Source organism: Spermophilus citellus (genome assembly GCF_964194105.1).
Source record: "Spermophilus citellus genome assembly, chromosome: 4".
NCBI lineage: Eukaryota > Metazoa > Chordata > Mammalia > Rodentia > Sciuridae > Spermophilus > Spermophilus citellus.
Window position 1 is genome coordinate 222,336,880 of NC_138185.1, and position 27,865 is coordinate 222,364,744.

General features: G+C 46.7%; 1 protein-coding gene across 1 annotated transcript; it reads right to left on the bottom strand.

The window, feature by feature from the left end:
- Positions 1-387: 387 nt before the first annotated feature.
- WARS1 (tryptophanyl-tRNA synthetase 1) lies at positions 388-27,612 on the bottom strand. Its single transcript, XM_081292013.1, has 10 exons — positions 27,431-27,612; positions 23,776-23,989; positions 22,133-22,241; positions 14,586-14,705; positions 13,968-14,150; positions 8,867-8,967; positions 7,561-7,673; positions 7,231-7,404; positions 2,292-2,432; positions 388-1,593 (listed from the first exon to the last, which is right to left on the bottom strand). Exons 1-10 carry the CDS (start codon positions 27,539-27,541, stop codon positions 1,432-1,434), a joined length of 1,428 nt encoding a protein of 475 aa, XP_081148139.1. The 5' UTR covers positions 27,542-27,612; the 3' UTR covers positions 388-1,431.
- Between the last annotated feature and the right edge of the window lie 253 nt (positions 27,613-27,865).

Below are 27,865 nucleotides of genomic sequence, written 5' to 3' on the forward strand. Positions count from 1 at the left end.
GAACCTATTTCCTCAGCACTGAGTCAGGACATTTTCTGTTACCAAGTCACCGTGTGGCCCTTGATTGTGCATGCCATGAGGACATCTGCTGGGATTCTCCACGGGTCACTGGGAATATCAAATGCAGTAGGCCAGCAGCAACAGGAGGCTATTCAGGGCAGACAGAAGGGCCACTTCCAACAGGAGCAATAGCCATGTGACCTGGCTCCCAGGAGCCTGCCTCTCAGCACCTGCTTTTTCTTCCCAGAGGTGACCCATAGAACCAAGGCCAGCCCTGCAGGCCAGTGGATAGCTCCAGTCTCAGCAGCAGGGCCCCACCCTGGGCCTGCAGCAGGCTGCTGTACCCTCATCAGTCTTCCTGGACAGAACAGAACACAGGGACACAAACAGGAGCAAAGGAGGTTTATTTCACCCATAGGTGGTACAAGGGCAGAGCACTCAAGAGTGGACCCTGCTCCTTCAGAGAGGACAGATCCTTCAACCAGGGGCTTCCCTGAGACATGGGTTCTGCTTGGTCAGACTGCACACAGTAGGAGACTGAATGTGGCCCACCTAAAGGTCAAACACCCAGGGCCTGGAGGGCCATGGTGGCGATTTTCTTTCTAGCTACATCCACAGGCCGAGACCTGGCCAGGGCACTGCTCTGTGCTGACTTCCACTTCAGTCAAGTGTCAAAACAAAAGGATCTGCAAAGGCAACAGACTGTCCTTAGCATCTCACAGTCAGGATGAAGCGCCACTGGATTCTGCAGGATGGAGTGCGGGTTATTTGGTGGAAAATTACTATGTTGAGGGCAATGAGCGTGATTCCTGGAGTGGACGATGTGCGTGGTCTGGAGTTTAGTAAGCCAGCTGGGGTTGCACCCACCACCTCGGCATGCTGTCCACAGCCAATGCCAAGCTTTAGAGCAAGTGATTTCTTTCTTTTCTGTGGTACTGGGGATGGAACCCAGGGCCTCGTGTGTGCTAAGCAAAGTGGTCCGCCACTGAGCTCCACCTCCAGCCCTTTTTATTTTTATAATAATGACATTTTGGTTTCATATATGTATACAGAAAGCACAGCTTTTTAAAATCAAGAGATCTGGGGAGTATATGTGGATCCTAGGCTGCTCTCAGATGGACTTCCTCCGTGGGCCTGGACTGGCTGGTCAGGCCTTCCAGCCAGAAGTTCCACAGATTGAGGTTCACGTGGGAGAGACTCACAGCTGGGTGTCTATCTGACCACGCAGAGTTAGCAGCACCCAATCACTCGCATTTTGCCCACAAGAAACAGAAAGGACAAGCTCCACAGGGAGAGACAGCACCTAAAACACACAGGGCTTAGGACACCAGGCCCAGGAATTACCATGTGACAGAAGCCTACAGGTGGCGGTGATTGGATCAGAGTGGGATTACTGATTACACGTCTCTATATGCACACAGAAAACGAGTGTTACTGAAAGTGGAAGGACAGCTGCCGAGGAGTCATGAACTCTTTCACCATCTCGTCAGTGACCTCCTTGCGCCGGGCCTGGTGCTCTGCGATCAGGGGCTGCAGGACGTCTATGAGAGTCTTCTTAAGCTCCCCAGTGAGCATGGCCCCGCTGGAGTAATCCTGGTGGCAGGCAGAGCCCAGCACAGGGAGAGAGAGGGAGGGAGGGAGGGAGAGGGAGAGAAAAAAAAAAAAAAAAAAAAAAGGAAGGAAGGAAGGAAAGAAGGAAGGGAGGGAGGGGGGAGGTCGGTCGGTCGGTCACTTGCAGCCCTCCACCCAGAATGCCCACTGCTAGCACCAGCACGTTTTCTCAGACACCCCCGTGTTTCCATAGCTTTTCTTTCCGAAGTCACTAAAACTTTTTAATTAGTCCACACCTGCACAACAATACATCCGAACAATTCTTATTTAACGTTTCCTGTGTCAGACTGTTTTTAGCTTTATGCTATTATTATTACTCCTTCCGACGTTGTGATGTGAAAAGCTTTTTCTTACTCCAGGTCACTTCCTTGGTAAAGACTCTGAGAACTGGAAAACCTGAGGTGCAGACTGCACATTTTTGGGCTCACTGTCTCCACAGCCCCTGAAGCACAGTCACAGCAGCATGGCCCCGTTTTAACTTATGCTTGTCTCACAGCTGGTAAGATGAAACCTTTCTGTATTGGTTACTAAATTCAATTTGTATTTTTCTTTTGTGAACTAAACGAGTCCTGCTCAGTTCTCCCTCCCTCCTGTTGAGTGTTGCTCCTGAGCCAGGGCAACTGGGAAAGCTCCACCCACCCAAAATACCTCGCCGCTGACCATCCAGGCTCCTGTCTCACCTTCCTGATCTGCTCCAGCCTGTCATCATCCTCCAGGAAGAAGGTCAGGTACATGAAGGACACATCCACATCACAGTTGCCCCCAAACTGCCTGTGCTCCTCCACAGTGTCTCTCCCTCCAGAAAATGCATGCTTGTTGACCTGTAACAGTACGAGGACAGAGGCTGGTTAGACCTGGCTCACATGGTGGACGACAGGCCTGAATGCTCTCAGATTTGGCACCAGAGGAAGGCCGAAGTTTATGGATGGTGGGAGGACAAAAAAATGGCAGTGGGAGTCAGGATGGAGAAGGGGTGAGGGGGAAGGTAGGATACTGTCCGACCATTCCCAGAGCCCCAGGAGTGTAGTGGTCAGAGAATGTAAGCACTGACCAGGCTGAAATGTGGAGAAACGGCCTTGAGAGTTTGTGGATGCCAGGCTTCAGGGAAAGGATGAGCCAAGTCACCTACACAGCAAGGGGTGACCAGAAAGGGTGGCCACTCTCAGGCCCAGGTAGTGTCCTCATGGGTGGCAGAGAGCAGCACCATTGCCAAGGTGGACACAACAAGAGGGTGTGCAAGGACACGACCTAAGGAAAGCAAGGCTCACAGAGGTAAGGACGAGGAAGGGGCCTGGAGGCAGGTCCCCACTTAAAACAGGCAGTTTTAGGTGACGAAGAAAAACTCAGAAATTAACAAAAAGTATTTTAAAAATCACTGATAATCCTGGAGAAATTAGGGCCGGGGTGGGGGGGGGGAGTGGGAAGCCCAGAAGGTAGACGGAATTCTTTCCACTTTCCTTCAGTGAACATTTGAGAAGCTAATTACTTATAAATGTTATTTTTTTTTTAAATGGGGAAAAGGGTGGGCGGAGTCAATGAAACCAAGTTGATACTTTTAGGGTCTCCTTAGAAATAGGTGGTGCTTGTTAGGGGCAGAGATAATCAGCCACCTGTCTCCGCCTCTGCGGGATGCTGCTGAGCAGCTGTGGCTGGCTGATGGTGGCACATGTAGGGGTCTGCTTGCACATCCACCTGGGGTCAGACTCCTAGATCAGGCCAGCCTGGGCTGGGGCGGGGAACTGCAGCATCAGGGTGAAAGACAGAACAGGATGAAGGGCATCACCGGGCCCAGGGCAGTCCTCTGGTCTTGTTCTGAGAGAACTGAGTCTCCAAGTTGCTTTTGAAGATCATAGGCCAGCTGGCACCCACACACTGCCCTCCCAGTGCAGAGCCCTCGTCCAGCAGGGGGCACTCAGCAGGGGTACGGTAGATAATGGCCTTCAATTATGAAAAACATTTTATCCCTAACCACCTGGGACCTTTAAATTGCTTCCTGCATCTCACTGGTAAGAGGCCCAGAGTGTTTTATGTGGCAGGGCCGGGCTGCCTCTGCTAGCACAGCTAGTCTGGCTGCTCCACAGTGCCAGGAATGGCTTACGCTGGCCTCATGGGATCTGCCTTACAGCAAACCAAGAGGAGATAGGCTTGGGATGCAGAGGAGCAGGGCTACTGGTGGGGCTCAGAGTGCCACCCCCAAAATCTAAAATGATGGAGAAGGGCAAGATGAACACAAACCCACTTGACTGTGACGGGAGACGTACTCGTGGCGAGTGAGCCACCTGGGCCACAGAGGCCTGTGCTGCAGAAGAGGCTCGGTGTTGAAAGGGCTGCTCCTGGAAGCCCCAGGCCCAGTGGGCATTGCCCTGTCCAAAGATCACTTTTGACGAAACCTGGAGAGTGGGCAGCGACCCCCACACACTTATTTTGGGATTGAACTCAGTACATTCTATGTAGCACTAAGACTCATCCCCAGCTGTTTTTGAATTTTATTTTAGAGACAGGGTTTCATTAAGTCGCTTAAGACCTCACTAAGTTGTTGAGGCTAGCCTTGAACTTGTGATCCTCCTGCCTCAGGTTCCTGAGCTGGGATTATAGGCATTTGCCACGGTGCCCGACTACAGACACTTTTTATATGATTCTGTGTAAGGTCTGTGTCGAGTGTCAAGCCAGAAGTGGCACCTCAACAGCCAAGGCCAGCAACCACAGCAGACGATGGCAGGCCCCTGTGGTAAGATGGGAAATATATGTGGTCTTTGTCTTGAGTTCCTGCCAGAGTTTCCAAATCCCTGGTAATTTCTTGAGTGACAAGAACATATTTTGTCCTGAAACAAAGTGGGCCGAGCCCCAGGATTCTCCTGAGTCTAAGAGTATCTTGAGGTGACTGGGGTGGAGCCCCCATAAAGTCCCAAGGACTGAGCAAGTCTGAGAGTTGGAAAGTTCAGCCCCACTTTTCATGGGCTGAAGAGGAGGAGGAGGCTGGAGACTGCATTCAATTAAAACTTTTGGATGAGATTTGCCAACATGTGGAAGCTCCTGGGAGCAGTGTGCCCAATGGGGAGGGACATGGAAGCTCTGTCCACTTCCATACCCTTCACCTGGCTGTTCATCTGGGTCCTTTGCAATAAACTATCTGATAGAGTTTCCCGAGTTCCGTGAGCTGATCTAGCAGATTAATCCAACCCGAGCAGGGGGCTGTGGGAACCTCATTCACAGTCGGTTAGTCAAAAATATGGGTGCCTGGACTTGCAACTGGCCCTGAGAGCAGGGGCAGCTGTGGGCTCATGTGCAGCAGGGAGGAGCAGCAAAACTGCATGGCATGGGACGACGCTGGCTTCCATCTGCTGAAGAAAGGCTTGGTGGGGGTGCCATCCCCACGCCTGCTCTCAGTGTTGGAGAGGAAGGGAACACCTGTGTGCCTTGTCACCTGAGAGGCTGTATCACCCGGCTTGACAGGGTGGACCTGGGTTCCAATCCTGGCCCCACTGCTTCCCAGCTGCAGGAAGCTCTCTGAGCCTTGATTCCCTCACCTGTAAAAGGGACACTAGCTGGCTACCACCAGCACAGGTCTGGAGGGGCTGGAATCGGTGCCCTCTCTTCTCTGAGTTGAACATGGAGATTTAGAGAGGGAGGGCCTGACCCTGACCTTCCCTGCAGGCTGCTTGTGACCCTGTGACCCTCAGCAAGCCTGACCCCGTGCTCATGACCCAGTCTCTGGGGTCTCTACTGGTTCTAAGCAAATGAAAAACTTCCCCAGTCATAAATCTTTTTTAAAAAATTTTTTTGGTTCTTTCTTTTTTTAGATATATTTTATTTTAGCTGTCGGTGGATGTAATACCTTTGCTTTATTTATGTGGTGCTGAGGATTGAATCCAGGGCCCCACACATGTGAGGCCAGCACTCTGCTGCTGAGCCCCAGCCCAGCCCTGTCATAAAAAACCTCTTGAAAACAAACCGATGGCTTCTCTGCTGGCATCTCCCTCCCTCTCTGCACTCCGTGTTCTGGAAGTTTGAGCCAAAAGTGAAAGGGAAATAAAAAGCCTGTGGGGGCTGGGGATGTGGCTCAAGCAGTAGTGTGCTCGCCTGCCATGCGTGCGGCCCGGGTTCGATCCTCAGCACCACATACAAAGATGTTGTGTCCGCCGATAACTAAAAAATAAATATTAAAAAATTCTCTCTCTCTCTATCTCTCTCTCTCTCCTCTCTCACTCTATCTTAAAAAAAAAAAGAAAAGAAAAAGAAAAAGCCTGTGTATGCCAGCTTCCAAGTGAGGACGGCTGGTGGAGGCCACTACCTGAAGAACTTGGATGAAAAGTCCCCCATCGTCACCAGAACCTGACTGGGACTTCCCAGAGAGCCAGGGCCTGGCAGTGACTCGGACGGCTGCATCACATGCCTCAGATACGGTTCCCATTGCCCTGCTGCAGTCTACCAGCCCACGGACACAGCCCTGGAAATGTTAGTGTGCAGTCGTGAGGGGTCACACCCACACTGTAGTTCACTACTAAGTCAGAGAACTGGGGTCTTAGCTGGGCACAGTGGCGCACATCTGTAGTCCCAGCTACTCAGGAGGCTGAGGCAGGAGGAGCACAAGTTTGAGGCTAGCCTCTGTAACTTAGTGAAGCCCTGTCTAAAATAAAAAATTAAAAGGGCTGGGGAGGGCTGTGGCTGAGTGGCAGAATGCTTGCCTGCCATGCGTGAGGCACTGGTATAATCCTTAGCATCACGTAAAAATTAACAAATAAAATAAAGGCATTCTGTCCATCTACAACTGCAAAAAAAAAAAAAAAAAAAAAAAGAAAAAGAAAAAGAAAAAAAAGGTGGGGATGCTAGGGATAGCTCACTGGCTTCCATTCCTAGTATTGAAAGCAAAACAAAACAAAACAAAAAAAGGACTCAGACCCTGGAAATAAGGAAGTGGAAACTAATTTCTATTTTTAGCTTTCCCAGTGACTTGACAGATATTTGCTGAGTACCCATGCCATGCTGGGCAGGGCACTTCTGAGTCTGTCTCCACAAGAGCGCTCAAGGACAGCAGCCTGAGGCCCTGGTAGGGCTGCTCCTTCCTGGTGGTGGGAGCCAGGCTGTGAGAGACCCTTGGTCTTGTGGCTGTCACCTATAGAAGGATGAGCACCCTGAGCTCCCAGAAGAACAACAGAAACCATGAGTAAGGTACCCGGCCCAGGCCTGGGCTTGGCAGTGTGACAGTCCTTATTATGAACTGATAACATCCTCATTAATTATGACTTTGCTTCCAAAGCAGAGCACTGGTAAGAAAGGCAGGGAAAATAGAAAGAAGAAAAAGCCCTTAGATTAAAAAAAAAAAAAGGACATGGACAAAATACCTCTATTTTATTTGTTTGTGTGCTGAGCACGGAACCAGGGCCTCACTCATGCTGCGCAAGTACCCTACACCCTACCCCAGCCTCAGCCCTTAGATTTTAATCTAAATGAAGGGAACAAACATAAGGCAACCACCCTTCTGGGAAGGGGCAGCTGTCCCCTGCGTGCAGGAGACAGGGAGAGGTGGTTCAGCATCGCAGTGGCACGGCTGCCGGGGGTGAGTGTGTGTCCCCTTTCCAACTGCTCCTGCTCCCAGACAGCCCGCACCCCACTGCTCACCTTGGTCTTGATCTGCTTTGCCGTGTCTGTGAGGAAGATGGAGGAGTTGGGGTCGCTGGCGCTCATCTTGGTCTGCGCGCCCTGTAGGGCAGGGAAGAAGGTCGAGTGCAGCAGGGCTGGTTTGGGATAGCCGATCCGCGGGGCCACGTCCCTCGTCATCCTGAAGTAGGGGTCCTGTGAGGAGACAGGGACCAAGCCCAGAGCGCCTTCATGGAGTCTATCATTGCTTCACTAATTGCCAGAGGCAGGCTTTCCCCTCCTCCAACACCAAACGGAGCTCCTCAAAGATGGAGGGCCCCCGACACGCAGAACCTGGGTGTGCCTTCTGACCTGGTCAATGGCACACGGGATGAGGCACTGGATGTCCGTCTTGTCTCCGAAGATTTGCGGGAATGAATTGCTGAAGGAGGGAGCGGCCTGGATGGCGGGAAAGCTGATCTTCCCTGAAAGCGAGGGGAAACACTTTCACACAGAGACCCACTGCTCTTCTGGCCACTTAACCCAGCTAAAGGGACAGACAAGAGTAAGTTTTGTCCCCAGTACAAAAGTAATAATTATACTAACATCTGAAAAATACAGAAAAATAGAAAGAAAACTCTGTTCCCAGCGTGTCCCCCATGCTTCCTGTTTCCCTCTGTGCATAGGTGTTGGTCTTACAGACCCAGTCCTTGACCTTCTCACTCGGTGACATCTGCACATGCCCTCGTTGCTGTCTGTCTTTAATTATTGTAAATTAGGACGACTATCTTGGTATATAAGTTTCAGTATTTTGTTTTGTTCCAGGGATTGAACCCAGGGGCACTTAACCACTGAGCCACATCCCCAGACCTTTTTTATTTATTATTTTGAGACAGAGTCTCACTAAGTTGCTAGGGCCTTGCTAAGTTGCTAAGGCTGGCTTTGAACTTGTGACCCTCCTGCCTCAGCCTCCTGAGCTGCTGGGATTTCAGGCTGCACCACTGCGCCCAGCAGCCTTATCTTTTTCTTTCTTTTTCTCTCTCTCTCTTTCTTCTAACCCTTACAGTGGATGACTAAGGAGAGGGATAGTCTTACAGCCCAAGGCACAGCTTCATGTAGCCTAGAAGTGTCTGACTGCTATGCCAACTCTTTATGTTTCGGGGAAATCCTATACCCGATTGTCTTATTTAAAGAGATAAACTGCAAATGCTAACACCTTGGAGACAGCCTAAGTCCCTGGAGCAGATAATTAAAGAGCAGACACTTCGGCCCAGGCTTTGGTTCCACTGCTTCGTGACTTATTATCATTATTTTTAAAATATTTTCTTTTTAGTTGTAGTTGGATACCATACCTTTATTTTACTTATTTATTTTTATGTGGTGCTGAGGATTGACCCCAGGGCCTAGCACATGCTAGGTGAGTGCTCTACCACTGAGCCACAACCCCAGCCCCCCCCCCCCCCCTTCCAATGACTTATTTTTATCTGGAGACAGGGCCAAAGTTGCTGAGGCTGGCTTACAACTTGAAATCCTCCCCAGTCTCTAGAGTCATTGGGATTACAGGGGATGCTGCGAAACCTGGCTTGCTTGGGATTCTTTTAAAAGCACCCATTCTCCTCCTCTGAGCCTTGGTCATCTCACTGGGGGAAAGGCAGTCCACGGATGGCGTGGCCCTTACCAATGCAGTCACTGTCAGTGAAACCGAAAATACCCTTCACTTGGTTGAAGGTGACGTGCTTCTGAATCTTCACCACATTCTTGTAGAAGCCTGAGCTCATCCTGCAGAGACAGTTAGAATCAGACCTGAGCTGGGAGAGCTCCACCAGGGGCGAAGAGGACATTGATGAGGTATGGTGTGGGCCAGGCCCAGGCCCCAGACCCCATGGGGGATGGTATGTAGCCAACATGTGAATACTGGAAAGTGTGGAGAAGCCACCTGCAAGGGTACCTGCAGAAGCCAGAAGAGATATACCTTTACCTGGGGAGCTGACCAGAAGAGGGAGAGCAGCATGGAGTCATGCAATCAAAGAAGCACAGCAGATTAGAGGCACAGGGGCTGGCAGGGGCTGCCTTGGGCTGTCCAAAGCCTGCCAGGCAGCAGTTCAAGGGGTGGTGGTGCTCAGTGGTGGGAGGCCTAGGAGCTTTCCTGCCAAGACTGACTGCTCCCTGCAGCTGGACAGAGCATATGGACAGGACTGATGGGCCCAGTAAGGAGGAGGGTTGGTCTCAGTGCTGATGGGTCTCCTGGCATCTGGTCACTGCTTCCCAACCCCAAAGGGCAGGGCTGACTCCCTCCCCAGCAACAGGGCGGGACCACAAGAGCTGTTTGACACAATTCTCTCTTCTGGATGGTACAGGGTGTGGCTATGAGGCCTAGACCTGAGGCAGCCAATCTACCACCAAAGGGAATTAGGCTAAGATCAAGCAAACACAGGGGGCAGAGTGGCTTCCTACATGGTGCCTTGTGACTGCCTTCAGTAGCTGCCTCTTCTCTGGGCCCTACATGTGTCCAGCATTGCAGTGACAGAAAGGGAACAGTGTGAAGTCTAGAGTTCACTGAATGCATGGCAGGAGATGTGCTATAGGCCAGACTCAGTATCCCTTCCAAAACTTATGCTGCAGTTTAACTGCCCTTGTGATGGAGTATGAGTTGGGACCTTTAAGAAGTAACAAGCTGGGGGCCGGCCCTCACTAGTGGGTTAAGACTGTTACGTGTGATGGACCCCTTTCCTTGCTCTGTCTCGAGAGCTTGTGTGCCCTCTGCCTTCAACTATGGGGTGTCAAAGGACAGAGGCCCTCCACAGATACTAGTGCCCAGTCTCTAGACTGTGAGAAATAAATGTCTTTTTCTTATAAACTAACCAGTCTGTGGTATTTTCTCACAGTAGCAGAAAAGGGACAAAGGCAGGTAAGACCTGGATACTTGTTGACACTGCCCAATGCCCTTTTGAGGTAGCAGCATCACCTCTGTTTCTCAAACAGAGACTGGCCCCCAAATCTGTGCTTTTCTCTTCATATCTCACAGCTTTCAAAAAGTTTAGATGCCTCGCTCCTGGATCCTCTGGGCAGGGGGAAGGTGGCTATCTGAGTGAAGGGCCACTGGCTGCCAGGCTGGGTCAGTGGAGGCAGTGAGGCCTACAGAGGCAGAGGCCCACCACCAGGTTCTGTGAGGTGAAGCAGCCAAAGGCGGGCTTTCTCTATGGCTTCCACTTAGCAGACAGCTGGTTTTTCAGTCCCAGGGCTTTGGGCAGGGTGGGAGAGGAGCTGGGAAGGACTCACCAGGAGCACCCCAGCTCACAGTACAACAGTGGAGCTGACAACCTCCACCAACTGGAAAGATATGCACTTTTTCTTCCTGCTAAGACAGGAACTAGCCTGAAGGAGTGGCATCCTGGGGAGCAGCAGCAGAGCTCACACCTGCCAAAATGGGTTATCTGCCATCTGGGGAGAGGGGCCATAGGCTCCCTGCACCTTGGGTTGGAGGACACTGAACCTAATCACCAGGACAATCATGGATTTCCACATGAAGTCACGCTGCACAAGAAGGTACCCTAGAGCCCACGAGGGGAGGTCCACAGCAGCCCAGGCAGGGACAGACACAGCACAGCAGCCAATGGCATACATCAAGGCCTCTCAAGGGCAAGGAGGAACACACCTGCCTGCCCTGTGAGTTGCAGCTGTAACCCAGCCTTGCACACACAGGGTCGAGTGCTAGAAGAGGTTTTAAAAGGCGACATATTTGTTGAGGCTCACCAGGTGCCAGGCACTCTCCTCACCAATTCACGTGCAGAAATGTGCGCAGTCCTCATACACCCCGTAGTGGGCACTGCTATCCCCAGCTCTCCTCATCTCCACCCCTTCCTTGTCCTCCCAACACCTGGCTGTCACTGCAGGTGACAGGGGTAGCTATTTTGTCTCCTGATCACTCTTTCCACACACCCTGGCCTGACACAGAGGAGATGCTCAGTAAATGATCTGCAGAATAAAGGAGAGGAGCCAAGAAAGGCAGAGACCATGCCTTAGGTGCATGAGTCACACAGTGGTGTCAGCTGGGACTTGAACCTTGGCAGAGCCGGGCAACCTCTGCTGTGTTGCCTCTTGATATTGTCATGCAATCCAACTTCACAGGAAAGTGGACCCTGGAGATTTAGGGACTTGCCCAGGGAGTCAGACCAAGTGGGGACAGAGCTGGGTCTGAAATACAAGCTTTCATACTCTGCCTCCTCAAGACCCCTGCAGGCAGGGCCACAGGACTCCTCGCCCCACAGAGGCCTCACTATGCTCCTCGCACCCAACAGGAGTCCAAGTCTGACTTTGTGGTTTCGCTAGCTCCTAAGGACCAGGAAGCAGCTCTGTTAGGCAAAGATGCTGCTTTTGAGTAAAATCCACAAAACAAAAGTAAAACACTCAAGTGTTTGGAAGAAATTCTTAAATGGGGTGATGTATTGTTTGATTTTCATTTCACTTATGTAAAATTTAATTCATGTTTATAGAGAAAAAGGAAGTTCAGCCAGGAGCTGAGACCCTAGTTACCAAAGATGGCTCAGAAAATGGCTGCTACAAGTGCCACATTCAGAACATGTTAAAGAGGTTGGTGATGTGTGGTCTCTTCACAGCCCTGGTCATGTGCAGGGTGCCACCTGTGAATTATATGAGCTTATTTGAGTGTCATTTGGCCTTGAGCCAAGGAGATTTAGGGTTGGCATTGCAAACTATTTGTGGCTCCTTCCACTCAAAGGATGGCGCCACACACATGACCTCTGAGCTCAGCTATGGAGACCACTGCCGGTGGAAGCTGGACAGCTCACCTCCTACCTTAGTTGGTGAAGAACATTCTATGGAAAACCTTTGATGTTTCCCATATATAAATTAAGCTAATGTGGGCTCCTGCGCTCTCTTTGCAGTGTGGAAACTCAATCCCTAAGGTTGAAGAGCCATCCCATCCCGCTTTCTAAAACTACTTCCTGTGTCCTGTGGTTTCTTTGACGTTTTCTCTTTCTTTTTCTTAGCTTTATTCCTCAGCCAGTCTACTCTACCAAAGAGGCACCTTCACTTCCACCGCCCATGCAGCATGTGGGCAGGAGTCATGCATCTGGCCACTGAGCTATCTTCATGTACTTACTACAGGTGTTGCCGCCAACACTGGGATTTGGCAGAGCCAAGAGGGTGCCTGCTACAGAAAGCGTAGGTAAAGGAACTGTTTTATCCACTAGTGGTGAAAGGGCCACCCATCAGGGGATCCACGAAGGACAGAAAATCTTTGGGACATTTATTAATTTTCGTGACAGTGTATTTCACTGCTCTCACCCAGGTCTTTAAACTGACCCAATTCATGTGCCTCGCTGTACCAGATGGGCAAGGCAGAGGTGAGGTCCAGGTGCTGGGGAAGAGAGGGGGCACTTAGATCTGGCTGCAGGGAGGGGATCCAGGAAAGGTCTGGAGGAATTAGGCAAACCGGGAGTGCCAGGGCCAAGGGGGGACGGGCAGGGTGGGGTCTCCAAAGTGGAGAAGTGGAACTGCAAACTGCTCTAACTGGAGGTGGCAGTGACGCAGGGCCAAATCAAAGCTTGTGGGCTAGACCAAAAGCTCCAGGGCTCCTTGTCACCTGGTGTGGAGAACTGGGAGGGCAAGCAGAGGGGAGACAAGGGCAGCCCCCACCACTGCAGTGGGGCAAGGGAGGCTGCACAAAGACCAAGAGGCCAGGTGCAACAGCACACCTGTAGTCCCAGCACTCAGGAGGCCAAGGTGCGGGGATGGCCTGAGCCCAGGAGTTGGTGCCAACGGAGATCTGTTTGTGCCAAGGTCAAGCAACTGAATTGGGTCAGTTTAAAGACCTGGGTGAGAGCAGTGAAATACACTGTCACGAAAATTAATATATGTCCCAAGGATTTTCTGTCTTTCAAGGATCCCCTAGTGCAGCTATGCTCACATGGCAGAAGAAAGGAATGAGATATAAGAAAATACCTAACAGGTGACATCAGAAAAAGAATTATCCCTATGCCTATGAAGCTTGCACTTGGCTTCAAGTAACTACATAAAGGGAGCATTCTGGGAATTGGAACAGCTATGCTCCTGGGTGCTGGCAGTTTCTGCTGCCCCTGGGGTGTTCCCTCATGCCTGCATTGGCTGGGCAACTTGTAGTGAGACAGCACAGGAGGGACCCCAGCAAGATGACCATCACTTTGCAGAATCAGCTCCCCAAGGAGTGCCATGTTTTAAGGACTCATGATTTTTTTATGGTGCTGGGTATGGAACTCAGGGGCCCCTACACATGCTAGGTAAGCACTCTTTGCCATGGAGTTACACCCCAGCCCTCAGGAAATGTTTGTTGAAATAAACAGCATTCTTCTTGTGAGGGCTGATCAAAGTCATATTTTTCTAACACATCTCTTGGCAATTATTTGGGACAAAGTCCAAGACCTCAGAAGTTCAAATCCAAGGATTTTCAGAATGACATATGTTGACCCATTAAAGGCTGATTTAAATTACTAGATTGTGAGGGAAACTGTGTAACCAGTGGGTTTTTCCTCTATGAGGAAACAGGGACACTAAAAACAAGGAAGCTATTAGGACTCTAAGGTTGGCCATCCTGGGAGGAAAGAATGATGCAGAAGTACCTACCTGTCACAGGCTGAGGTGGCAAGGCATGGCACCACCAAGCCACACTGGGCTTTTACCTTTTGTAAATATAATTGTAAAGCCAATAGCTATGTCCCTAAAATGCTCACAATTTCTAATCCTTTAGATTACGATTTTTCAAAAGGAGGCGTTCTCCTTACCCCATGTATTCAAGGTCGGAGAAGATAAAGGTCTTGTTGATGTCAAAGCCGCAGGCAATGATGTCCTTGGCGTTCTCTATGGTATAGGAGTAGGCCTGGTCCAGGCTCAGGTCCTTCCATAGGTACTTCTCGTCGTCAGACATCTGGACCACCAAGGGCACGTTGAACACATCTTGCAGCCACCTGGGAACAAGGGAGAATGCAGGTGCCTGTTGTCCTTGAGAAAGAATGTGGTTTCTGCTTACTTTCTGCCTATGAAACCACATGATCTTATGCTGCTAATTTGACTAGTCCTTATGATGAAATCTACTACCATGTACCATGTGGACTCAGAGGGCCTCATTCCACACTTTATTGATAATTTACAAGGTAAGAGTTGGTGTTCTCATCTTGCAAATGGGGGATGCCCAGGCTGAGCTGTGGCTGCCTAAGGGGGCATGAGCAGGGAGCAGGCAGAGGAGTGCAGCAGGCCCAGGGGAGCTCAGCAGTATACGGGTGCCAGGGCCTGACTTCCTGGCTGCTGGGCAAGCAGAATCGCACATCTGCAGTTCTAGAGATGGCTTGCAGGTCCGTCTGGGTTCTTGGGAAAGTGAGAGAAGTCATCTGAGGCATACTTACTTGGTGAAAATAAACGGGATGAGATGACCTACATGCATTGCTTCAGAAGAGGGGCCCCTGCCTGTGTACAGATAAAACGGCTTCTTATTTTCATAGGCATCGAGAACTTGATTCATATCTCTAATGGAAGAAAAAGAACGTGATTTTTTTAAGGAAAAATATCAAAGCACCTAGTCACATTTTGGAAATGAAAAATAAAGAGACAAAACATCATTAATAATAACTAGGATGTTATTTTGGTGTCTATGATATAGAAACAAAAGGAACATATCTTTTTTGGGGTACTGGGGATTGAATTCAGGGGCATGCAACCACTGAGCCACATCCCCAGCCCTATTTTGTATTTTATTTTGCTTAACGCTTTGCTCTTGCTGCGTCAGGCTTTGAACTCGAGATCCTCCTGCCTCAACCTCTGGTTTACAACAGGTTTCTCCTGTGAATGACTGTTTGAAAACACATTCAGGTTTGGAGTAACAGGTCTAAAAGGGACACGAATGGGCATCCCTGGGACTCTTCTAGAATTCCTACGATTATCAAAATGATTATACTCTATACTCTTTACACCTCCCTTGGAGATACCACACCAATACCATGGGATTCTTGTTAGAATCACCCAGGCCAGGAAAATGACAGGGCTCCACGCAGGCCTGACTTGGGGAGGAGCAGGAGGAATGTCCCCTTGGGGTTCAGAGTGAAGTTCCCATTTAGAGTTGGGAGGCCTGAGCCAGCATGGGACTCAGTGTCTTCATCTGTGAGTCATTGTGGAGCTGTCCCTTTTCCCCTGGAGATGGAGGCACACAGACAACACAGAGGACCCCCCCTTGCTGGCTGTTCATCAGCACCCCTGGCAGGGCTGTTCCAGTCACGGCTGCCTGGGCCCATCTCAGAGATTCTGAATCAGCGGGGATGTGAGATTTTGTATTTTTAAAATATAAAAAATGATTTCAAAGTTCAGCAATGTTCAAAAGATGTTAAAACCCACCAACACTCGTGTGAAAGTTCTGGGTTTGTGGGTAATGTCCCAAAATAAAAGAGGAATACATGCCTCTCCCGGAGGTCAGGTTATATAGCCTGGATAACATGTTTCTAAAAGGGGCTTCTGCTGTTCCCCAGGCCAAGGGTCAACAGAGCTGGTCTCTGGCCTGAGGAGAAAATGAGTACTCTGGGTATTAGTTTTTTGAAATAAGGAAGAAAAGAGTCATTCTTGGGTTCTCACAACTTTCCAAATTAAACTTCTAAGGACATATAGAAGGGAGGAAGCATAGCTGTCACCTACGCTTCCTGTGGGTGGCTTCAGCAGGGGCTGGCTCAGTGGTGAGGACACCCAGGCAGCGCCTAGCACTGCAGCTGTGCAGTGCTGCTGCGTCTCTTTAACCCCGACTTCACGGATGGTAGATTAGGCAGAGGCACTCTCACATCTGAGAGTGAGCAAGGTCAAGTCGCAAGCTCCCTGAGCAAAGAGCTTGCAGGATTAGTATACTGAGGAGAAATAAAAAGTAAGTCACAAGGGCAGGGAGGACCGTGAAATATTAGGATGAAAACCTTTGTCTCATGGTCAGTGAATTGGTAAGTCTTGAGCTGACCAAGGCGGGTTAGAAGAGAAGAGTATAATGATCAAAGCAGGAATGCAAAAAGGGACAGGAGAGCCGGGCATGGTGGTGCATGCCTGTAATCTCAGGGGCTCGCGAGGCTGACGGGAGGATCTCAAGTTCAAAGCCAGTCTCAGCAACTTTGTGTGGCACTAAGCAACTTAGTGAGACCCTGTTTCTAAATAAAATATAAAATAGGGCTGAGGATGAGGCTAAGTGGTTGAGTGGCCAGGAGTTCAATTCCCAGAACTTCTTTCTTTCTTTAATACTGGGGTACTAGTGCTTTGTGCCTTGCTAAATTGCTGAGGCTGGCTTTGAACTTGTGATCCTCCTGCCTCTGCCTCCCAAGCTGCTGGGATTACAGGTATGTGCCACTGTGCCCGGCCTCCAATTCCTGGTACTTATTTCTGACTTCACAGAAATAAGAGGATTGTGAAGAACTACTACCAACAAGGGCACAACAACAAAGTAGAGGCCTAGAGGGAAGAGACCAATTCCCAGGGATGACCGCTGACCTGGGCCAAGAACAAATGAAATCCAGTGGATCTTCAACAAGTATAAGACTCAACCAGTAACAGAGACTCCCCAAAAGCTGGGCCCAGAACCAGGTGGCTTCACTAGTTATTCCTATGAAATGTTCAGTAAAGAATGAACATTAACCCTTTGCTCTCTCCCAAGTAAACTGAAGAGAGACTAGATTTCAACCCATACCAAACCCAGACCAGGATACACACACAGACACAGACATACCAGACCAAAATATCTGGGAATAAAAGTCCTTAAAAACTCACTATCCAGCAACATAAAATATTATACACCATGATCAAGTGGGAATTGTTCCAGGAATGTAAGTTTGACTCAACATACAAAAATTCGTCAACAAGAAGAACCATTTTAACAGAATAGAGGACAAAGTCCCTGTGACCATTTGACAGAAAAGAGAAAAAGCATTTGCTAACAGTCAACATCCTTTCAAATGAACACTCCATAGACTAAGAATAAAAGAAAAGTTTGGGGCTAGGGTTGTGGATCAGTGGCAGAGTGCTTGCCTTGTACATGTGAAGCACTGGGTTTGATCCTCAGCACCAGGTAAAAACAAATAAGCAAAATAAAGATATTGTCCATGTATAACTAAAAAAAAATTTTTTAAAAAAAGGAAAGTTTGTTAACAAGAGGAAGGGAATTTACAGAACTCACAGCTAATATTATTATTATTATTATTATTTTTTTAAAGAGAGAGTGAGAGAGAGGGGGACAGAGAGAGAGAGAATTTTTTTAACATTTATTTATTTATTTTTCTTAGTTCTCCGCGGACACAACATCTTCGTTTGTATGTGGTGCTGAGGATCGAACGCTAGGCGAGCGCGCTACCGCTTGAGCCACATCGCCAGCCCTCACAGCTAATATTATAAGACCCAGTCTCGATAAAGAATAAAAAGGACTGAGGATATAGCTCAGTGATAAAGTGCTCCTGGGTTTGATCCTCAGTACGGAGAACAGTGAGACTGAAGGCCTTTTTCCTGCGACTAGGGATACACTTTCCCTACTGCTATTCAATGCTGTATGGAAGTTCCAGTCAGAACAATTATATAAGGAAAAAAAAAATATCCAAAATGGAAAGGAAAAGAGTAAAGAACTATCTTTGTTCATTGGTGACATGATCCGATAAATACAAAATCCTACAGAATGCACACAAAAGAGAAAAATATATTAAATAAACAAATTCAGTGAAGTTTCAAGAAAGATGATCAACATACAAAAATCAGCTGTATATTTCTATACAGTAGCAATAATGATATAAATAAATGCTATTTATAATAGCATAAAGACCAGATCCATAGGAATAATCTAACCAAACTAGTATAAGAGTTATACACTGAAAACTACAAAGCATCAGTGAAAGACACAAAAAAATGTAAGTAACTAGAAAGATATCCCATGTCCAGGATTGGATACTTAATAGCAATCTCTCAAAATCCCAGCTGCCTTTTTTGCAGAAATGAAAAAGCAGATCCAAAAATTTATATGGGGCCAGGCATATGGAACATGTCTGTAATCCCAAAGACTCAGGAGGCTGAGGCAGGAGAATGTCAAGTTTGAGGCCAGCCTTAGCAACTCAGCAATGCCCTGTCTCAAAATGAAAATAAAGGAGGGCTGGAGTGTAGTGTAGCTCAATGGTAGAGTGAGCGTAGGTTAAATCCCCAGGTAAAACACACACACAGACACACACACATATATAAAAATGATATATGGAAATGCAAGGGACCCAGAATACCAAAACAACCTTGAAAAACAAGAGCAAAGTTGGAACACTCAAATTCTCTAACTTTAAAATATACCTCACAGTTACAGTAATCAAGGCTTTTTGGTGCTAGCATAAGACGACGATCAGTGGAGAGCCTAGAATTAAACACTTAAATATATGTTCAGTTGATTTTCAACACGGATGTCAAGAAAAAAAAAAAATCAGCAAGGAAAGAATAGTCTTTTCAAAAAATGGTGCTGGGACAGTTAGCTATCCACATGGAAAGGAATGAAGCTAGAGCCCTGTTACACACATGCACAAAAATCTAATCAAAAAGCGCCAGAGACCTAAACTAACAGCCAGAACTGTAAAGCTCTACAGAACACAGATGTGAGTCTTTAGGACTGTGGATTAGGCAATGGTTTCTGAAATGCTACCAAAAATGTAAGCAACCAAATAACAAAATAAACTGGGCTTCCTCAAAAATTAAAACTTCTGTACTTCAGAGGACACTATCAGAAAAGTGCAAAGGCAGCCTATACAACAGGAGAACATATCTGCAATTCTTCTGTTGGTAAGAATATATGTAGAGAAAAGAGGAATAAAAAAAAAAGGACCTTGTGAAAAACAGAAGGTATATCAGTAGAGTAAAGGAAGGGGGCTCAGGGGAAAGCAAAGGGGAGGTCCTGGGAGTGCAGCTGACAAAATCACGCCCTATTCATGTGTGAACATATTACAACGAATCCCACTTTTATCCATAAATGTAATGTGCCAATTAACAAAAATAAATTATTGTAACTCAATAAAAAGCTGAGCACCCTTGTAATCTCAGCTACTTGGGAGGCTGGGGCAGCAGGATCATAAGTCCAAAGCCAGCCTGGTCAAGTTAGCAAGACCCAGTCTCAATAAAAAATAAAAAGTACTGAGGATGTAGCTCAGTGATAAAGTGCTCCTGGGTTTGATCCCCAGTATGGAGAACAACAAAAACATTAAAAAGGAAATAACCCAATTGAAAAATAGGCCTTGCCTGGGGCTGTGGCTCAGTGCTAGAGTGCTTGCCTCACACAAAAAAGGCACTGGTTTTTTTGATCCTTGGCACCACATACAAATACATAAATAAAATAAAGGTACATATATATATATATATATATATATATATATAAAAGTGAAATGTTAAAAAAGTAGGCAAAGGATCTAAATTGTTCTCTCAAGAAGATACAAAAGTGGGGCATGGTGGCGCATGTCTGTAATCCCCCAGCAGCTTGAGAGGTTGAGCAGGAGGATCATGAGTTCAAAGCCAGCCTCAGCAAAAGCAAGGTGCTAAGCAACTCAGTGAGACCCTGTCTCTAAATAAATACAAAATAGGGCAGGGAATGTGGCTCAGTGGTCGAGTGCCCCAGAGTTCAATCCACAGTTACCCCCCAATCCCCCTAAAAAAGAAGATATAAAAGAGCCATTTATGTCATAGTACATGCCTATGGTCCCAGCTATTTGGGAGGGAGCGGAGGCAGGATGGTTGTGAGTTCAAGGCCAGCCTGGGCAACATAATGAAACCATGTCTCAAAAAACAAACAGATAAACAAAACAAAATAAAATACCAATAAGCACACGAAAAGATGTCATTAGGGAACAATCCCCGAAACCACAGTGAGATACTGCTTTATACCCACTAGGCTTGCTGTAAGACCACAACAAAAGCTTGGGAAATAAGTGCTGGTAAGGCTGTAGAAATCGGAACCTCTGTACATGGGTGGCTGCAGTGGAAGATGATCACTGCTACTGTGGGACAGTTTGTCGGTTCCCCAGAAAGATAAACAGTTATCACCTAAGCCACCAATTCTATTCCCAGGTGCACACCCAGAACTAAAGCATATGTCTACCCCAAAGCTTGTTTACATCAAAATGTCCAGGGCAGCATAACTGATAACCAAACAATGAAAATAACCCAAATGTCCATCAACTAATGAACAGATAGACAAAATGTGGGGTTCATCCATGTGATGGAACACTTTTTTTTTTTTTAAAAAGAGAGAGTGAGAGAGGGAGAGAGAGGAGAGAGAGAGAATTTCAATATTTATTTTTCAGTTATCAGCGGACACAACATCTTTGTTGGTATGTGGTGCTGAGGATCGAACCCGGGCCGCACGCACACCAGGCGAGCGCGCTACCGCTGGAGCCACATCCCCAGCCCTGGAACACTTTTTTGGCATAAAAGGAATGAAGGCTGGGCAGAGTGGCACATGTCTGTACTACTGGGGAGGCTGAGGCAGGAGGATCTCAAGTTTTGGGTCAGCCCAGGCTACTTAGCAAGTCTCTGTTTAAAAAAAACCAAAACGGTGGGGAGGGCTGGGTCTGTAAGTTCAGTGGCAGAGTGCTAGCATGCATGAGGCCCTGGGTTCAATTCCCACTACTTGGTGGGGGGGGGGGGGCGGCAGGTGGGGAGAATGAAGTAGAGACCGTCCTTGGCTTATAATGTAAAAATGTACCCACACAATGATTCTGTTTTGCACTTTTAGTTCAATATTCAATAAATTAAAGGAGCTACTCCACACTTTATTACAAAGCAGGCTTTGTGTTAGCTGACACAAGGGTTCTGAGCTTGTTTATGTAGGCTCAGAACACTTCCAACGTTATGTTAAATAAAGTACATTTGTCAGGACACAACCCATCAGAGGCTGGAAAATGCACAAAGACAGGCACAATGTGGAGAATCCCAGAAAACATGCACTAAAGTAAGAGAACAAGGAACAAAGGGTGAATGTCCTAGGACACTGTTCACACAAAGTTCCCACAATATGCAAAGGCAGAGGCGGAAAGCAGACTGGCACCTGCTGGCAGCTGAGACAGGGAGGACTGGGGAGTGATTGCTCACAGGAGGAATGTTTTTTCTGGGTGATGAAATGTTCAGCAGTTAGACATTCTTGAAGGCTACACACTTGTGAACAGGCTGAGACCCACTGATTTGCATGCTTTGAAAAGGTGAGTCTTATGACATGAGTTGAATTTCAAGTAGGGAAAATAGAGTACATTTGCTCACAAGGTGGGCTGAGCAGGGCCTGCTGTCCTCTGGAGGCTGAATGTGAAGTGCCTGGGCAGTTGCTGAGTTCACTTGGTGACCAAGTGTGAGCAGGGCAGAACACCCTGACCACTGATCACAAATTCTGTGAATAAAGTCTGGAAGTGGGCCTATCCTAACCCCAGTAATCTGTGGGATGGGAAGGCAGAACTGCCTATTTATTGATGTTATCTGCTGGAATTTATGGTCTGAGGCAGGAACACTCTATTCCTTGAACCCTCTGTTAGTTTCTCTTTTGATAGTAGTTACAAGCAGGCTGGTACAATAGGAGGAAGAAGGCTCATAATTTCAGGAAGCCTACTGTTTATTGCAGGGACATGCTGTACTTGGACATAGGAATTTTTTGTTTACATAGCTTACAGCATGTAATCTGGCACGATCTTATCTGCAATGAACTTGACCTTCATCTTATGAGGTGTATAGTCTAGAAATGAAAACTAAGGGTCTGAGAATGAAAAGATGGATGTGACCCCATAGTGATTTACTGATAAGACAGAAGAAGGTGGATGGACCCCAGTCTCCTGACAGCTGGGTCACTTTGCCTTACAACACTGGGAAGTTCCAGAGAAGAGTTACCTCACGATTTAGTGAACTAAAAGAGGAAGGGCAAGAGAGCCTGTGTCGAAAAGCCCCTGACCTGTGTGAGAAGAAGATGCCTCTGCGTAGGAAGCGGTGAGGTCTTTGGCCGGTGGCTCTCTCTATTCGGTTTATCAGCTCTTTGTCAATTTTACTGCTTCCAAATTGAACTGGAAAAAAATTGGAAAACAGAGAGATGACTTTCTTAGGTGGGAGGAAGTTTACAGACCAGATATCACTGAAATGAAAGGGAAATACTAGTGATTCTTGCCTGACCTCAATGACCCCAAACCTCTTTAGGACTCTGCTGCAGTCCTTTGGCTCGACACACAGGAAAAGAGCCTCAGTATTGAAACAACAGCTGAGATCACAATTAGCTAAACAGGGAACAAATCCAAAACAAAATGCTGCTTGCCCAAGACTGGATTCTGATATTCGGAATGCAGTCTAGCTAGCAATTTATGACAACCGCACAGACGTGCATACACACACACACACACAGAGCTGATGACAAGGTACAATATTCATCTACAGCTACGACTTTCCATATTCCTTAATCCTTGAACTGAATTAATGGCTGTCCTCCTGGGAACTTCCCCTCATTGATGGTCTACACTTACAACACGGAGAATGGCTTTAACTTATAAAAACATGGTAGTTATTTCTTCTTTGACAATTATTGATCTCAGAGCAAGGACCTCTCATGGAATGTGCAGAAAGACCCTAGAGGAAGGGTGTGGTAGCGGGCACATGCCACCTGTGAGAGGCATCCTTCCTAACTTCAGCTCCATAATCAACACGACTGGAGGTGAGATTTCAGGAGCCTCTGACTCCATCAGCACATGAGAACAGTTTAAATGACGGCAAAGATGTCCACTTTGGGAGCCCTTTCCCAAGCACTAAACTGCTTAAAAAAAAAAAAAAAATCTCATAAGCTATCTACTATAGGTTATTATTTTGAAACAAGTGTTATACTGTTATTTTATTTTAAAATAGTCTTTTGGGAGTATAATGCACAAAGGATTCTAGGATCTATTTTTTATTGGTGTTGAAGCTGCACTGTACTTAAGATTAATTTTAAATTTAAAAATATCATATATTTCCAAAGAAAATAAATAAGTATGTTAAAGAAATACCTGCACTTCTGTATACTGCTGCACTATTTGCAATAGCCAAGATATGAAATCAACTTGTACATCCACAAAGAGATGAAAGGATAAACAAAATGTGGATATACACACAGTGGGAACTACTAAGCCACAAAAAGGATGAATCCTGTCATTTGTAACAACACAGATAGATGTACAAAGTAGAAGAGTGGTTACCAGAGGCTGGAGAGGGCTGGTCAATGAGGACAGAGTCACATTGGGATGGCGGGAGATGTTCAGTTTTTTGCACAGTAGGGGGACACAGTTAATCATAATGTACTATATATTTCAAAATATTTAGAAGATTTTGAATGTCATCTCCACAAAGAAATGATAAACGTCTGAGGTGAAGAATGATAATTATCTGATCTGATCATTACATTATATACTTATATATGGATATACACTGCATCTCATAAATATGTACAACTATTACATTTCAACTAAAAATAAAAATTTCAAAATGCTTGTAAATATCATAAATTCACAAACACTGAAGTGGATTCACTTCTAAAAAGCTGAGGCTATTCTTGGGGAAAGATAGCAGCAGGCGTACCAATGAGCTTGTCATAGTCAATGCCTTTTGCACTGCTTGTCCGTACTGTCCACGGGTCCACAAAATCCTCGCTGGCTTCTGTGGCATCTGGGCCACTATTACTCCCAGGTGTTGCGTTGCTAGGGGGGCAGTCAGCTTTGTAATCCTCGCCCATGGCAGCTTTGTAGCTCATCTTCAATGATAATAACATCTTTACTGCAGAATCAATTTCATCCTAAGAAAAGAAATGAAGATGAAAGGTAAAAATATTAACAAGGGCCAGGCGCTGTGGCACATACTTGCAATCTGGGGCAGAAGGATGGTAAGTTCCGGGCCAGCCTGGAACTTATTAAGACCCTATCTCAAGGGGCTGGGGATGTGGCTCAAGCGGTAGCGCGCTCGCCTGGCATGCGTGCATCCCGGGTTCGATCCTCAGCACCACATACAAACAAAGATGTTGTGTCTGCTGAAAACACTAAAAAATTCTCTCTCTCTCAAAAAGAAAAAAAAGACCCTATCTCAAAAATAAAAAAGGGCTGGGGCTACTCAGTGGTAAAGCATCCCTGGGTTCAGCCCCCAGAACAAATAAACAAAGATAAACCAATGGCTGAGTCTGCAGAGCATCTGTCAAGTGGCTGGCACTTTCACGTCATTACTCTGTATGGTCCCACAGCAGCCCTGTGAGGTGGGCATCACTGTGACTGTCCTCCTGTCTGAGAGGTGAAGGAGCTCACCCCTGGACATGCAGGAAGCTATGGGCTCAAATGCACTTCACTCTTCTCTGTTGTCCTCGTGCCGGGGACCACTGCCAAGAACATCCAGGGCAGCAGCAGTGTCAAGCACATGCTGTGGTCACTACAAAGCCTGACTTCTTAAGCACTCTGATGCCAGAGAACAGCCCTGAAACAGAGCTGCTGACTCCCAGAGTCCCATTTGGGCACAGCTCACTTCCCTCAGAGGTGCGATGAGTGTTCACGAAGTGTAACCAATGACACCACTAAAGAGAGGAAGAGCAACTCAGATACACGTCCTGAAGATGGATGAGGGTGACAGAGGTACTCCAGGGAGTTCTCTGGGAAACAGTTACTCCACTAGCTATTTTTCTTTGTAGTTGTAGATGGACAGAATAACTTTTATTTTTTTTGTGGTGCTGAGGATGGAACCCACGAACCTAGTGCCTCACACAACTAGGCAAGCACTTTGCCACTGAACTACAACCCTAGCCCTTCACTAGCTTTTGTAGTCTCAGCAATTATCCTGTGTTTGTATATTTATTGTTTAAAAATGAATGTTAAAAAAGCAATGTAAAGGGGCTGGGGATGTGGCTTAAGCGGTAGCGCACTCGCCTGGCATGCATGCGGCCCGGGTTCGATCCTCAGCACCACATACCAACAAAGATGTTGTGTCCGCCGAGAACTAAAAAATAAATATTAAAAATTCTCTCTCTCTCTCTCTTAAAAAAAAAAAAAAAGCAATGTAAAATGTATCCTTGGGTAGCTTGGAAATCTATCAAAGACTCTTCTCTTCTAGAAGCCCATACTGGCCACCCCAGGGGGCCTGGTATTTAAAAGAGCAGGCCTAATTAAGCCAATTAGTCATGCCATGCCTAAAGCTCTAGTCCAGTAATTGGCCTAGTTGGATTAGATCACAAGCAGAGAATATTCATAGTCCAATTTGCCTGCCAAGGGAAATACCAACATTTCCACTGAGCGTTCACGCAGAATGTACTATAAACTGAGCTACCAGTAGAGGACCACCATAGTGCCAACCTCGTTCAGAGAGCTCTTCTCTCAGGCACAGCACCTTGGCCACAGAGGACCATTACTCTGGGGTAATCTGTGCTTCATAACATTATTTGGAATTCATAACATTTTTTGAAACTCATCAAAATAGTTCCATAGACACGAATCATATAAGAGAGAAGATATTTGTCCAGGTTAGTGGGCAAGCATGTTCTACTCATTTCACTTCTGTTATGCCTAGGCTCTATGTTTGCAATAAAATAAATGTTTAGCAAGTCTAATCTATTGAATCATCTATGGGAAGACTTGCCTTGCTTTGAAGTCCACTGAAATCAATACTTTTTGTCACTGGTTGTGTTGACAGTTCATACTCTATATGCTCTACAAAGGTGAAACATTTAACCCACATCCTTGCTCAAGGACTGTAACCTGGAAGGGAACTGAATAGATATGGAGAATTGTCTGGTTTTTTATTTATTTTTTAATATTTATTTTTTTAGGTATAGATGGACACAACACAATGCCTTTACTTTTATGTAGTGCTGAGGATCAAACCCGGGTTCCGCCTGTGCGATGCAAGCGCTCTACCGCTAAGCCACAATCCCAGCCCTGAATTGTCTGTTTTTAATCTAACATGGATCAGGACACTGAAACAGAATGTAAATACTGCTGTTCTGAAGAGATGCAAAACGATATACCATCCTACTTTATTTTTTAGGTCAGGCACAGGCAGAGCCATCAGGGGTGGCAGGAATTAGGGTGGAGGTGAGGGAGGGAGGGTGGCTTCTAGGTGCTACTCTGCTGGCTCTTGATTTGGGTGCTGGTGACACAGGTGTGGTCATTTTGTGACAATTCAGTAAGCTACCTGTTTAAGATGGCCATACTTTTCTGTAGGAATGACTTATCACCCCTTATGAGCCAAAGTAATTTCTTTTTTTTTTTTTTTTAAAGAGAGAGTGAGAGAGAGAGAATTTTTAATATTTATTTTTATTTTTTTAGTTCTTGGCGGACACAACATCTTTGTTGGTATGTGGTGCTGAGGATCGAACCCGGGCCGCACGCATGCCAGGCGAGCGCGCTACCGCTTGAGCCACATCCCCAGCCCCCAAAGTAATTTCTTTAGCCCTTTGAAACTGTACACACCCCCTGCCACTGTCTCCCCTCAAAGCCCCCAGGTTCTGACTCATCTGTTTCTTAGGACATCCCTGCCTTAGTGAGTTGTTGCTGACACAGGTTTTATGGCAAAGAACCTGAAGCACCACAATCCTTAAGTACTGTTACTCTCAATGTGGCTTGAAAAGTTCGCTAGAAGTCAATTTTTAAGACACCAGGTGCTTCTACTATAAACACATTTCAAGGTCTGATACAAACTGACTTCTGAATTTTTCATGGTTTTATTTGTTTCAGGGTGTAGCCTCTGATCTTGCTAGTGTGTGTCCATGGACTGCAGGGAAAAAAAAAAAACAACACTTTGGAAGAAAATCAGCAGGGAGGAATATAAGAAGTGTGATGTTTAGATTGGTGGTGGGCATGGGGGCACAGCTAAAAGAATTGTAAATATTTGTCTGGCAGCAGGAAATGGAGACAGGCAGTGTGGGGAGGGCTGGGGTACAGCTAGTCCTCCATATCTGTGGGTTCTGTATCCTCAGATTCAACCAAACTTGCACTGAAAATAATTAAAAAAAGGAAAAAATCTGTACTTATACTAAACATGGACAGACTTTTTTTTTTCTTGTTATCATCTCCTAAATACTGTAACAACTATCTATATAGAATTTACATTGTATTAATTAACCTAGAGATGACTGAAAGTAACGGGAAAATGTATGTAGGTTATATGCAAACACTATGTGATCTTGTAAAATGGACTTAGGCATATGTGGATTTTGGCATTTTGCGGGGGGGTCCTGGGACCCCTCAACAAAGTCACTTACTTTTGATGCCTTTTCAGCTTTGAGGGTCCTCACAAGCTCGCCTTGAGCAGCTATGCTATTGAACAGGTCCAGTGGAGAGGCACAGGGCTCCCCGTTGGGCCTGTCTGCCATCTTCTAGGATTGAGGTTCAGAGCTGGCCAGCGGGGTCAGAGGACTCCAGCAGTGGAGACAATACTGTGGAGAAAAGAGATGGAGGTGGGGAAGGAGATTCATAGAGTGCAATTGATTTTCCTTTCCTGTATCATCTTCTTTCAGAAAAAAAGGTGTGAGTTATTAACACATAAATAAAAATGTAAACACAAACTTGGGGCCAGAAAAAGGAGAAGAGGAAGAATAAACAATAAAGCAAAGGACTTGAAGACCAAGTTGCCTTAGAACAAGGAGGGGCTTGCATTTCCTCTGGGAACATTCACCAATGTGCTTTAGAAAACCCAA

Bases quoted from the DNA above. Each gene is read 5' to 3' on its own strand.
- WARS1 (XM_081292013.1), bottom strand. From the start codon at position 27,541: ATGGCAGACAGGCCCAACGGGGAGCCCTGTGCCTCTCCACTGGACCTG. The intron at 14,151-14,585 runs GTAAGTATGCCT...CCTTGTTCCCAG, and splicing joins ATCCCGTTTATTTTCACCAA to GTGGCTGCAAGATGTGTTCA. The intron at 7,674-8,866 runs GTAAGGGCCACG...CCTCGCTTTCAG, and splicing joins CACTGACAGTGACTGCATTG to GGAAGATCAGCTTTCCCGCC.